The sequence below is a fragment of the Colletotrichum fioriniae genome (genome assembly GCF_027942845.1).
Source record: "Colletotrichum fioriniae strain IMI 355084 chromosome Unknown scaffold_12, whole genome shotgun sequence".
Lineage (NCBI taxonomy): Eukaryota > Fungi > Ascomycota > Sordariomycetes > Glomerellales > Glomerellaceae > Colletotrichum > Colletotrichum fioriniae.
This window is the reverse complement of record NW_027076848.1, coordinates 1381290-1394503: the sequence shown is the minus strand read 5'-3', so window position 1 is coordinate 1394503 and position 13214 is coordinate 1381290. Positions and strand designations below refer to the sequence as shown.

The following is a 13214-nucleotide window of genomic DNA, read 5'->3' as shown; positions in this document are numbered from 1 at the left end:
CTGTCAAGATATAGCTCAAGTCACATTTCAGCTCACGTCAACGTGTCAAAGATCGTTGCGCTCGGACATGGAGGATGACTCGGCCGACACTGGGATCAACGGGCACATGGCTACAGGTTGAAGGGCAGATCTTTCCGGATGTCACAACGGTAATCCGAACCAACCTCGACGATCGCATGAGGAGACTGGGAGGCGACGAGACTACCGAGTGCGTGTCATTACCAGATTATGATATTCATCGTCTATGGGTATCCGCTTCTTTTCGTACAAAACGCACACACGTGAGCACATCACTCAATCATCTTCCATCTCCTCCACACCCACCGGCCCGCTTTGACAGCATCGCCAAAGCCTTACAAGGCCTGGATCCAATCACGAAGAGTCTTCTGGATCTCGTAGCTGTTCTTCTCCATGAAGAACATGTGGCCGTTGCCGTGGAAGCCGGCCTCGCCGAGCTCGAGGTGCTCCGTCTTGCTGCAGCCGGCCTGCAGCAGGAACTCGACGCTGCAGTGGTCGTAGGGAGCGTGGTAGGACGCCTCAGAGGTGACGAGGAGGATGGGCTTGTCGGCGAGGTTGACGAGCTGGCGCGGGGCGGGGGTCTCAGCCTGGAGCACGCACTGGACGTAGTTCTCACCCTTGGCAGGGTAGGTCTGCTGGACGAGGTCGGTTGTGGGATCGGTGACCTCGGGGGAGTAGGCGACGGGGATGTCGGTGAGACCGTAGGCGCGGGCGGACTTGTTGCTGAAGACAGCCTCCTGGAAGGGAGGGCCGGTGGGCTCGAGCAGAATGAGGGCCTTGGTCAGCTCGGGGCGGGCATCGGCGATGATGATGGGCATGAGGCCGCCCTGGCTGTGACCGAGAACGACGGCGGGTCTGCCGATCTTGTCGAGGAGGGCGGCACCGGCGGCCTGGACGGTTGTCTGCTGGTAGGTGGCATTGTTGATGAACTGAACATTGGAGCTGTAGAAGGCATCAAAGACCTCGTCACCCATCATGCCGGTACCGGGCCATTGGGTGTGGTTCACGGCCTGGGGCCAGAGCATATACTCCTTGACGGCGGTGAAGCGCTGCTGGATGATCTCGGCGGAGTACGTTGAGGGCTTTGAGGCGCCGTAAGCGGGCATCCAAGCGGAGCGGCCACGGAGCGTCTGGTCGACAATGTAGACCTCAAAGCCTTGTCTCACAAAGTGAGAGGCCCAACCTCTACCACCATCGGGCTTGTTGTAGAAGTTCTGAGGGGGGGAAGTGTCAGCGAATATTCAATATTATGACATCGCGAGGGAGGATCCCGCTGGGAAAGATCTGCAAAACTTACGCTACCCGTCTGGGCCTGACCGTGGATCAGGACGATCGGCGTGTCCTGGGAAACTCCAGTCGTGGGGAGCAACTTCTCAACGTACATCTGGTCGCGGAATATGTGACCACCGGAACCATCGTCGACGTACCCGCCTCCGACGTAGAAGTAGGAGCGAATGTACGCCGCCTCGGAGTCGACACAGCCATCCCTATCCGGCTGAGAGTCCGGGCCTCCTCCGCCGCCCGGGAAACCAAATCCAGGGCCGGGAGGGAACGCGGAAGCCTGGCCCAACAGAGCGGCGGCCGCAGCGGTGAACTTGAGGAATTGCATGGTTGTACTGCGTCGGGCGTGTCACGTAGATGGCCTGGGAAGTGAGACACTCGGACAGGAATGGTACCGTCTTTCTGGAATTAGAGTACAGGTAGAAAAGGAAAATAAAGAGACGGACGCGAGCTGCAGGAACCGGGAAAGGACTGAAAAGAGCGACAGCGGTTGAGCAGGGGATTAAACTTTGGGCCACGCGGTACGGGAGGGTGGCAATTGGGACTTCTTTAATGAATGAAAATCACCTTGCCGCGTGCTCCGCTAGCCTGGCATAAAGGGTCCATCCTCGAGTGATTTTAAGATAGGGCTGATGGAGAAGAACAATCAAGGAATGGAGGCGTGGAAGGGTGATACGACATTAAGCCCGGTCTTGGAGACCTTGGGCGCCTTGGGGGGCCCGGCGAGCGGCAGCCACCCGCTTCGGTCTGTGTGTCTGAAGAGCGGCAGTCAGCCGAAAGGTCGAGAACAAGAACGCCACGCGGCTAGGTCCCGATCTCTAGCGAGGACCGTCGAGGTGGGCTGTGGCCCAGCGGTCCCAGCGGACGAGATGATATCACGGCGGAAGTCGGGGGGGCGGGACAGAGGCAAGCCGCAAAAGGAGGCGCACCGCCGCGGACAGCTTTCTCTGCTGGAAATTTTCTCCATCAACAAGAGCAAGTCGGCTCATATTAGAGTGGTGTTCTGTGCGCGAGTCAGCGGGCGGACAGGGACCGGGGGACTACCACGCCCGATGGTCTCATATAGAATGGAGCAAGTGTTGCATCAGTCCGGCATCATGGATATTAGTCTTCCACTAGGCCGCTGACTACGGATCAAGCCCGAGCATTAATCTCCGCCATTGAGCAGAGAAAGCCTCAGAAAAGACTGGTAGAGAACGTTTCCGGACGAGGTGTCTGACTCTTGCCAACTCTCGAGGCAGGAAATCTGACCCTATATGGCATGTTTTGGGGCTAAGTTCCGTCAATATTCTGTCAAAGCCATGTGCCGGGCAGCGAAAAGCCAAGGGACCCAAAGACGACATTCTTATTACCGTAAATCGCTTCAACGTAACGTGGGGGGGATTCGGTTGATCAACTCAAACTAGCGGCGGGGCGAAGTCCTGATTACGATGATCTCGCAAACCCGGCATTCTTTCCACTATTGTGATCTTTGGTTGTTGGATAAATCGGGTCTGCACAACAATATCCATTATCCGTACATCCCATCATCCTGGATGCTCTTCAACAGGCTGCCAAGCCCGTCTAATCCGGCCTTGGATCCTGGAGGAAGGGGACCATTGAACCATACGTGTAATACGACTGTGGCGGCACTCACTAGTGTTGTGATGCTAGCAGCCGGCGGACCAACGGTCAGCCCATTCCCGTTCTCTTCACGGTGAGCTTTTTTGCTCCGATAAACCCCTAGCCGGGGAGGCACTCGTAAAGTTCAACGCCGCCCGCCGCCACTAGACTCAGTTCAGTGAAGTTCGTTGAAAGCAGTCGAAGCAGACTAGCAATTGTCCGTATTGAGTTGGGGTTCGATCGGCTAAAGAATCGCTCCCGTCGTTGGTAGCCGTTGAAAACATCTGAGCGCAAGAAAAGAGTGTCACTGTCAAGCTGTCAAACTCAAACAAAACAAACTTCTATCAATATCGGCTGTCCAAGTTGTACCTAAACAATTACAACGCAAGACCTTTGGCACTCCACCTGTTCCCTCGGCATCTCTAAATCCTGCAGCAAATCTTCAGCGGCACAGCGGCACAGGCGAATCTGGGTCAAGACTCCAGACGTCTCCTCTCAGGCTCTCGCAAATCGGCCCTCCTCGGCTTCTAGAAGTCGACAGACCACACAGACGAAAGAGTACGTGCCGCACGAGCTGCGAGGAAGAGCCCCACGGTGGATCATCGCAATCACACATCTTATGGAGATTCCTCGACAGCCGACGTGCATCCGAACCAGCACCAGGGAAAGTTGGGGTTCGCAGCATCCAAACTCCGGAGGTCTCAAGCCCTGATCCTTTCATCTAGGACCATCTTTTTTCTCTTTTCTCTGCAAGGCTCTGGCCGCTCTGCAAGCATTGGCAAGGTCCCAGACTCCCCAGAGACTGGTCACGCCCGCAAACATTTCTGAGAATGGTATGATGGTCCTTTCACGCAGCAGGTCAGTACCTCGGGCAAGCTGGGATCGGGAGACTTTGCGTATCAAGCTAGCAAGGTCCCCTATTCTCCCCTACCTTAGTGCGATGAGTACGTAGACGGGAATACAAGAAGATAATAATGTTCATGATCTGCCCCCCGAATCCGCGCTCCTCTTCTCGAGGGGCTCCTTTTTTTCCGTCGTCTCTCTTTTTCGTCTCTTGTCTTGTCTTGTCTCCGTCCCGTCCCATCGTCTCGTCGACCCCCCGGAGCCTCGGACACTCGCCGACCATGGACGACCCGACGCTGCTCATCCATTGGCTCTTTAGCTGCTTGGCCCTCATTATCATGGTGGCTCGGCTGGTCTGGAAAAAGGTGCACATCTCCAGACAGGAATACAACCTGGGCGACTGGTTCACCGTCGCCGCCATTGTCTGCGCGCTGACGCGGCTCGGCCTTATTCACGTCGTCTTGACTTGGGGCACGAACAACGTCTCGGCGGCATATCGAAAGAATCACACGTTTACCGACGAAGAGATCTACAGGCGGGAGATCGGCAGCAAACTGTCCATTGTGAACCGGGTCTTTTACAACTCCTAGTCAGTGCCGCCCCCATTTGCATCACCGTGCACCCTCAACCACCCTGGACTTCAGCGCTCCTTTGGGCCATTTGGTCACAATCTGCAGCGGTTTGAGTCAGGAAGGTTATTAGACTTTTACGATCAATCATACTGACAGATCCCAAGCCTCTGGCTTCAGAAGCTCGTCCTGTTGGATGTCTATCGTCGACTATTATTGAACCTTCGTTTTGAGAAGATCACCATCTGGTCATTTTCCATCATCTTCTTCTGTACCTACGTCGCCTGCCAGGTGACGACGTTCAGCGAATGCAATCCCTTCCACCTCTACTGGCAGGTTGTTCCTGACCCAGGTACGTGACTAGCCAATTCTCCGACATGCAAGACATGCCGATGGGATGGAACGAACTCTGATTATTGACACGCAACCCTTGCAGGCGCATGCTCAAAGGCACAAATGCAACTCGTCGTCGTCGGTGTCCTCAACATCGTTACCGACTTTATGCTCCTCGTACTACCACTTCCTCTGGTCTTCTCCTTGAAGACGCCATGGCAACGCAAGATTCAGCTGTACGCCCTCTTCACACTCGGCGTCTTCATCATCGCCATCACCGTCATTCGACTTCCGATCAACATTACGAACAAGGACAGTCAGATCAACCGAACAACATGGGCTAGCACCGAACTGCTCACCGCCGCGATCGTCGTCAACGCACCGACACTGTACGGATTGTGGAACAAGAGGAGACAAGCAAAGTCATCGTCAAAATCTCACGGCGGAACATCGGGACTTCACTATTATGGTCGAGGGACCAATGTCTCTACGCATCGGTCCACCGTCCGGCGCGGGAATGCAGAGGAGGAGGCTTATGCCATGAGCACGCGACGCAAGCTGGGTCCCATGGAGGGAATCATGCAAACAAAAGAGGTGATTGTGTCAGAATTCAGGCAAGACACAGATCGCAAGGCCGGGCCCTACGAGCATCTCCCTGATGATTTGGAGAGTGCATCAAATCACTCAAGCCAGCATGGGATATTGAAGAACTAACGAAGCGTAATTTTTCTTTGTTTAAAATCTAAGTAGCTAGAATACCACGAATTGAGACACATAATGACGCTCAAGATTCCAAATTTCAGATTCGTGTTCCTTTCGAGAGAGCAATTTTTCTACCTCCATTCCAGGTCACAAAGGTGAGCCATGATTAGCAAGCATACCACATCATCTTCATGATTGGCAACTTTGGCTGATGTGTTGCTGGGATGCTGCCGCCGGAAATGCTTTATTAGTTCTCCCTTCTAGAATGGAGGCATGGCCCCGTCATCCCGCATAACACTATGCACAGACTCCCTTATATCCCGAAAGCATCAGACGAACCTCTCGCCAGGGTTCAACCCTTCAGTACAACAACGCTATACTCAACTCCAAACCACCAATCTCAAAAGAGTGGAAGGCACCTGAATGTTTTCTTCCAACCTCATTTTGATCTTCGCAAGTTGACCGAAATCAAGGGGTTAACAGAAAATGCGTCGGCATTAGGCCTAGTGGGTCGATCGGTGTCGGCCAGCTTTTGAGTCAGAAATCCAAGATGCCTTATGACGTTCTAGCAACAGAAAGTTGGTTAGGCAGACTTCCATGGGCAAATTCACGCGCAAGAACTTATGAGGCCCGCAACTAGAGCTTCCGAGTCTCCATGCGAAAGAAGGAGGCTCTGCGCAGCCTGCTTGAATGCGAAGAGTGCTGTTGGTGAGATGTGACAGTGGTTAGCATCTCCAATTGAACACTGCCCAATGATTGAGATATTGTTACGCACCTGTATTGACGGGCAGAATTATTGGTTGTATGGCAAGTTTCTGACAGAAGAAGGCCACCAATGGCACACTTTCTACTAGTTGCTTATCAGGCTGTCTACGCAGGCCGCAAAACCCGTACATCCGCGGTGTCCCTTCCAGACTGTTTTGGGCTGCGCCATGGGCTGAGCTGGACCTCATGATGCGCATTTTCAGGGATGCCGCATAAGCGGCCTTCAGCTGCAGTTGGAATCCTGTGAGACGGGGCGAACCGTCGCAAAATCATCAATTGCGGTAGTTCACCAAAGCCTCATTCTCGACTTTCTATCTTCTTTAACCTATTTATTTATGTCTCGTCGTCGACGTACAAATTGTCTCTTGTCGAAACGATGGCGTTCTAAGCTACTAGACACCTTCACCGACTTTTGGTCTTAGACACGGCTAGTCGCCGCCGCCCACGTGCTCACAATTCCGGCGCCGGCTTGTCCACTTACGACCCACTTCTGCCGGTGATCAACGGAATCTTCCTCGGCGGGGTAGCATCAACCGATCTCGTCCTCAATCCCAGCCGTACGGGACAGGATTCTTGGCAAAGATATCGGACTTTGATGCTCTCTGTCGCACTGTCATCATTCCACGGTGTTTCATAGGGTGAAACTCTGTCAAGATGGCCGACAGCAATACCAGTAATAGCCCGAGCGACAATAGCAACAGCAATGGCAATGCTAACGGAGGGAGCGACGTAGTTGTTGCGATTGTCGCTCTCGTCGTCTCAGTGGTCGCTCTCTTTGCAGCGACTTTACAGATCATGCAAGCAATTTTTGCATCGGCCAAAGGACTCCCAAATTGCACCGAAGATGTAATGGGAGGATGGGCGGGAGGTACGACAAAGCGACCAAAATTTAAAGAGCTGCGACTCGAGGTCAGATTTCAGGCTCCAATCATTTTCTTGGCACCCCCGAAGAACATGAACAAACCTGAAAAGGGAGACATGTGGTCTGTGGAGGGCACCAAGGACAGTTGTACCAAGAACCGACTCGACTATGACAAAATATTCCCAAAACAGGAACCGACCAGCGAAAACAGCAACGAAAAACCATCCAAGCCCCCCGAAAAGGTCCATACTGTTGACAACGAGCTTGCAACCTGGGTCTATCTCCTGATCGCTGTTGAAAGAATGGAGAAGGATTCCAAGGAGTGGGAGCTGAGCAAGCTTCAGGGGGAAAATGAATGGTTGCCACATTCCATCAAACCTAACTTGCCTGAGCCGACCCTGGCCGTAAAAGTTCAGGCGAAGAATAGAAGTTTTGATGCCAACCCTTCCATAAAGAAGCCGTATGCAACCTCTACGATCTCTCACCTTATTGAATTGGCGGCCATACTTGGACTCTACTGGAGAGTCTTCGACCGAGACAACAATCAGTACCGCGCGGAAGGAAACGGTTATAGTCTGACTGGCTCACGTGTGCCAGACTTGGGCGTCGTCTTTGTCTTTGAGAAAACCGGCCACACTTCATTCGAGGAACGCCGCGTGATCCCGACATCTGAAGTGAAAGAGCTCTGTTTTGGGCGAGTGCCAACTTTTTATCGAGATAAGAAGGACCCGGACGAAGACTTGGAGTGGCAGAAGGAGTTCACGACGTCATCGGGAACTGGAACCAAGGTCGAAATTCTCCAACTGAGCACTCGCGATGCCATTGCGGAGACTTTGACCCAGATAGGGTGCAACGGCAAAACCACGCTCTTTTATAAGGAAGGAAAGAAAGACCGGCACCTTTTTTCTGGTACGTATCCAGTGTATTGGGCAACTATATGCGAGTTCGTGCATGTTCAGCTGACTTTTGGGCAGTAACTTTCGAAGTCATCGGCATGCTCGCGCGAGTTTTGCACATTGAAGGAAGATGCTTCCGTTTCCTACCTAATCCAACCATTTTCTCTTGGGACAGAGATTCGTTATCACTCCAGCGCCTGCTTATCGCTTTCAGCGGACTGTTGATGAACGATCTCACGGTTGTCGAAGAAGAGGCGGAGACCGTCATCGACGAGAGAGTTGAAACTGCCGTCGAGGATATCAGGGCTCTTTCGGAGTCAGCGGAGGAGATGAGCAACGACTTTGACGAGAACCCGCCTTTAACGGGCAAAAGAATGAGTCTCTTGCACAAGGCTATCGATTTGGCAGACAAGTCTCTCAAGAAAAGAGATCAGGGAATTGTGCTCGACGTGCTACGTCGTCACCTCCAGGAAGTGTTGGCAGCCATCAATAGTCCGGATAAAAAGGGGAAAGAACAGATTTCGTTTCGGGACCTGCTTGGTATTCCTCTCGAGATGAGAGAGCAAAGGTTTATGGAGACATACTTCGAGCGTATACTATGGCGTGTAGTGCCTACCAACTCTACCAAGAGGGGCAAACGAGACGACGAGGTCGTTTCAAGAGCCATACACGACGACACCGAGAAACGCATATCGCGCTTGGGCAACGGCTCACCCCAGGCCGGCAGCGCCGTTCCCCAAACGCCCTTGAGACTCAACCCCGGAGAGTCTCCGACTAAGGCTCTAGATGACTCGACGCCAACGCCCGGCATCAGCAGAGTCAAGACGTGGCCTCATCGGATCGAGACCGAGCAACCGAGTGATCAGCCGGAACCTCCGCTGCCCAGCAAGTTGCCAGAGATGCCGCAGTGGGAAACGATAGTACCCAATCATATCGAGATGCAGCGTTTGGCAATCTGGTATACGCTCGTGTTTAGGATGATTTGTTGGTTGATGTTGCACGATTTCGATAAGAAGGATGTGCAAGTGTCGAAAAGTGAGCTGATCGGGAACAGACAGCCCGTGTTCATTCTTTGAGCTTGGTTATGCAAAATAAGGGGGCGCTCGAGGCGCTTATTCTCGGGCTGGACGTCGATACCATCGTTCTTTAATGCATTGAATTATTGGTTATGAGGACCTTGCAGTTTGAGAGCTTCCTATATTCTTTTATTCATTGTTCACCGACTAATGGAACGAAGTATAAGCTTTTCTGTGCCGGTGAACCCTAGCCGCAAAAACGCGAATTACCCCACTGTGTATTTGTTATTTGGTTCATGCCCCTCACTAGGACTTCTCAAATTTTGATCCTTCACATCCCTCCCAACGACACGTGGTTGGCAAACATAAGGCTGCGAGAAATTCATTTCAACGCTCAGTTTATCCTTGGAGTTCAACAACCGACATCATGGCCTCGTCATCGGAGCAGCCCGCCGCCCTGGAAGAGGGCCGGCGCATCTACCTGGGCAACCTTCTCTACAGCATCCAGCCTGCCGACATTGAGGAGATGCTGAAGGACAATGGCTTTGAAGGATACGAAAAGATTCACATCTCCATGGATCCGGTCTCGGCTCGGAATCCCGGATACTGCTTCGTCGATTTCGCTGAGCGCGCAGACGCCGAACGGGCACTATCCTCCCTTGACGCGCGCCTCCGTGGTAGGCCACTCAAGGTCGGCCCATGTGAGCCCAAGAAGCAGAATCGGAGTCGATGGCAAAGCGACAGAGAGCCTGCTTTCAACAGGTGGGGAGACTGGTCCGGATCGCGGGGTGACGGTGGCGACGAGGCTGGCAGATCACCGGCGCGCACCGGTAGGAACGGCGGCATTGAGAGTGGACCGTACGGCGCCGTCAAGCACTTCGATGAGGTCGTTGCAACGGAAGGGGATGGCAGAAGACTCTATGTTGGAGGATTGGGTGCGATGGTTGATCAGGCGCAACACCAGGATGAGCTGCAACAAATTCTTGAGGGCCACAAACCGTAAGAAACCCCCTTGCTAGCGATGGTGGACTTACCCTGCGTCGCCGCTAACTTCCATTGACTCCGACAATACAGACTAGCTATCAGCAAGCGCATCACTCCCCATGAGTCTACTAGGGCCAAGGGCGGTGAACACCACTACTGCTTCGTTGATTTTGCGACAGCTGAGGAGGCCGATGCAGCAAGGAACGAGCTGGACCGTAGGGAATGGGGAGCCGGTCGTCTACGTGTCAACGTTGCTCGTGCTATGCCCGACAAGCTCAAGACCCGGTCCACGCCTGCGGAAGTGCAGAATGAGAAGGACAACAGTGAGCGCTCGGCTTGGCGGAAGCCCAGATTTGAGAATTCGAATCGCGACAACAGCACGAGATCTTCTCAACCACTTAGATCAGCAGCATCAGGAAACTGGCGACAAAAGGAATCTTCAACCTGAGAATACTTTTTGGAGTGATAAAAAGTGGTTGGTCGTGGATTGTGAAAAGTTGAGGATACACGCCGGATGAGTCAACGGCGGGCTGGGCAGATTCGTGAGATTTGCACAGCCACCGTAGGCACACTCCAACATATGGCAGGTAACATACAGCCTCGAGTATTTTCAAGCCATAAGTAAACCCCTAGAAACTCTCTTCTGAAAGAAGGTGAATCAGATGTCTTTCAATTGAGCTTATTGCATCGCAATAACAACTCAAACTTCGCCTCAATCATTCGTTTTTGGGCCTATGAATCGAGAAAGCCTCCAGTATCTGAGAGAACAATGGATAATCTGATTCCTCACGGCAAATACAAGCAGCGGTCTCACGAGACATCTCGTGAGAGGCACACTATAGAACTTCAGAATAACCCTACGGGGCCGTCCGTTGTTTTGCTTGGAGACTCAATGATCGAACGCATGGTCACAACTGGCCTATCTCCGAGCTTCGACCCATGGCCATCCACAGCTTTGATCAGCGATGAAACGTTTCGCCAGCAACCACAAGTCTCTTCGGCTAGCCCTGGACGCATACAAGGCGTCTTCAATGCTGGCGTGGGAGGCGATAAGTTCGAAAACGTCATCTATCGACTCACCGGCTCATCAGACCCCGTGAAACCCCTTAACGGGCTGTTGGATGCACTTCGGAACCGCGATGTCAAGTTATGGGTCTTGCATGTGGGCACAAATAACCTACATCCTAAGCGCGGAATGAGAAAATCTGATTTGGTTCTACTTCGGTTGGTTGTAGAGGCTTTGCTCGAAACGAATGGCAAGATACTTCTCGTCGGGCTCTTCAGGAGGAAGGATATCAAGGATGAACTGGTTGCGGAAGCGAATGAGAGCTATGTTGAGCTTGTTCGGCAATTTCAAGAGAATGGATCGAGCCGGATAGAGTTCTTGGAGCCGCCCTTGGTTGATATGGATGAGTGTCTGGAAGACCATGTTCATCTAAACGAGAGGGGTTACCAAATCTGGGCCCAAGTTCTATTTAGAGCAGTCACGAATGCTATGCAGTGACGAGCTTTGACCTGTAAATCATCAATTACTTCCGTCATTTTAGGAATTTTAGCCTGTTCTCCATGACGAATTCTACCGTAAGTTGATGTCCGTGGAACCGTGGGTTGCATTAGGTTTGAGTCCAAAGAGGTTCTTGAAGAAGAAAAGCTTACAAGATCCACCGCTTCGACCATGACACCGAATCAGTCTTCGTCGGGAGCATCGGAGATAGTTGTAAAGTTGAGTGTAAGAGTAGACGGCTTTCTCCTGGAGTTTCTGTCCTCTAGCATTAGGATAGTACCCTATCAAGTCTGTTTCTCGTGTCTTAAGACAACCGAACGCCAGACACCCCCCCGTCGTTCTTATGGATAGATTCACCAACACTCGCATCAGGTTCAGAAATAAACCCGACCTTTCAAGGAAATCGACCAGATTAACTAAACCAATGTTAAGTCTCAAAAAGATTTTCGCTAGATCCAAACACCATGACTCAATGAATGAGAAAACGCCAACCACCTACGACATTAAAGTAGCAGTGGCAGCTTATAGCATCCAGCGTCGCGTCCTGGAAACGCTCCATCGCACGCTCTTGGCCGAGCTTAGACAAGCTCACGACACAGAACTGGAGAATTTCAAAGAGGATTTCAAAGAAGATCTCTGTCTCCAAGCATCCACATCACACACTACACGCAGCTTGTCCAGCAAAACTTCATCAACCAGCAGCAACGAGGAGTCCATCACATCAGACAAACGAAACCTCCCCACTAGCGGACGCATCCACCGGAGAATGGAAGTCACGAAAGTCCAGCTACTTCAAGCCAAAGAGAGAAGAGCAGCAGGAAAGCAACGGAAGGATGAGATGCATGGACTGAGAAAGGAGCACGGAGACATAGTCATTCCGGAGAGAAATGGGGGTATCACGGAAGCCGACTGTCTTAGAGAAATCAACACGATTCTGGTTGACTGGGGCCTAACGAATGTTAAGCTTGAGAGAGAAACTCACCGATGGGAGAAAGATTTGGAGAAAATGGTCTCATATCACGTTCAGCGCGAACAAGAAGAGAGGAAACGGCGGCGAGAGGCTCGATCGGTGTATTTGACCGAAGCCGAAAGTCTATCGGTAAGCACTCGGCCGAGAAGGCTCTACACCACACCGGAGCAGACAGCAGCATTGATGATGGTATTTCTGAATCAATTACATGAGTTGTTGTCATCAATGATCTCGCCTTCACATATCCTGATCCCTCGTTGAACCAAGGGTCGCCCCAAGCCGTGCCTGAACTGTGTGCCACCTCGAACGCGTGAAGTAGGAGTAAGCGTTCATCTCAGAGCTCTTCTGACACGTCTCAGTCATTGTCATCTCTAAACGGACTTTTACAATCTGGCTTGCCAAGTGAATGGTTCCCAAAATGTCTGATGTGCGTGTTCCAGGAGTTTGGGTGACCTCAACGACGTCAACGAGGGTGTGATTGATCCACACTAAAGGGCGGTCTCGACCTGAGCGAGGTATTCAACGGCCATCGTGCAGTAAGTATACGAACTCATTCAGATTTTCGGGACGAATGCTATTTCTGGCAGGCCGAGGCTGCAATTCCTTTGATATTCAGGGGCCCGAGGCTTGACCCGATCTGTCCGATCTTTATGTCGGGACGAGAGAGCTTGGGTCCTCAGGGATTCCTCAGCAACCACCCAACCTTGCATCCCTTTACTACCCAATCTACCAATTTGCTGTGTGAGAGTCTTGGAGGCTTGGAGCAGCCTTCTTGTCCCACAGTCTCATCAACAATGGGAAGTCCCCCGCGTTACAAAAGCTTAAACGAACCTCAGAAACTTGTGAAATACCATCCATGCGACAGAAAT

The 13214-nt window shown here is 52.2% G+C and overlaps 5 protein-coding genes across 5 annotated transcripts; 3 read left to right on the top strand and 2 right to left on the bottom strand.

Annotated features, from left to right (window-relative positions):
* Nucleotides 1-353: 353 nt before the first annotated feature.
* Nucleotides 354-1627, bottom strand: N0V96_009598 (uncharacterized protein; the record flags this gene model as incomplete). Its single annotated transcript, XM_053190271.2, has 2 exons — nucleotides 354-1232; nucleotides 1316-1627. The coding sequence occupies 2 exons, from the start codon at nucleotides 1625-1627 to the stop codon at nucleotides 354-356; spliced, it is 1191 nt and encodes a 396-aa protein (XP_053052201.1).
* A 2398-nt stretch (nucleotides 1628-4025) lies between these two features.
* Nucleotides 4026-5360, top strand: N0V96_009597 (uncharacterized protein; the record flags this gene model as incomplete). The annotated part of the gene is made up of 3 exons (XM_053190270.1): nucleotides 4026-4333; nucleotides 4481-4665; nucleotides 4750-5360. 3 exons carry the CDS (start codon nucleotides 4026-4028, stop codon nucleotides 5358-5360), a joined length of 1104 nt encoding a protein of 367 aa, XP_053052200.1.
* Nucleotides 5361-6767: 1407 nt separating this feature from the next.
* N0V96_009596 (uncharacterized protein) lies at nucleotides 6768-8947 on the top strand (the record flags this gene model as incomplete). The annotated part of the gene is made up of 3 exons (XM_053190269.2): nucleotides 6768-6848; nucleotides 7167-7884; nucleotides 7950-8947. The coding sequence occupies 3 exons, from the start codon at nucleotides 6768-6770 to the stop codon at nucleotides 8945-8947; spliced, it is 1797 nt and encodes a 598-aa protein (XP_053052199.2).
* A 367-nt stretch (nucleotides 8948-9314) lies between these two features.
* Nucleotides 9315-10319, top strand: N0V96_009595 (uncharacterized protein; the record flags this gene model as incomplete). The annotated part of the gene is made up of 2 exons (XM_053190268.2): nucleotides 9315-9886; nucleotides 9962-10319. 2 exons carry the CDS (start codon nucleotides 9315-9317, stop codon nucleotides 10317-10319), a joined length of 930 nt encoding a protein of 309 aa, XP_053052198.2.
* A 768-nt stretch (nucleotides 10320-11087) lies between these two features.
* On the bottom strand, nucleotides 11088-11306 carry N0V96_009594 (uncharacterized protein; the record flags this gene model as incomplete). The annotated part of the gene is made up of 1 exon (XM_065758696.1): nucleotides 11088-11306. The coding sequence occupies one exon, from the start codon at nucleotides 11304-11306 to the stop codon at nucleotides 11088-11090; it is 219 nt and encodes a 72-aa protein (XP_065612761.1).
* Between the last annotated feature and the right edge of the window lie 1908 nt (nucleotides 11307-13214).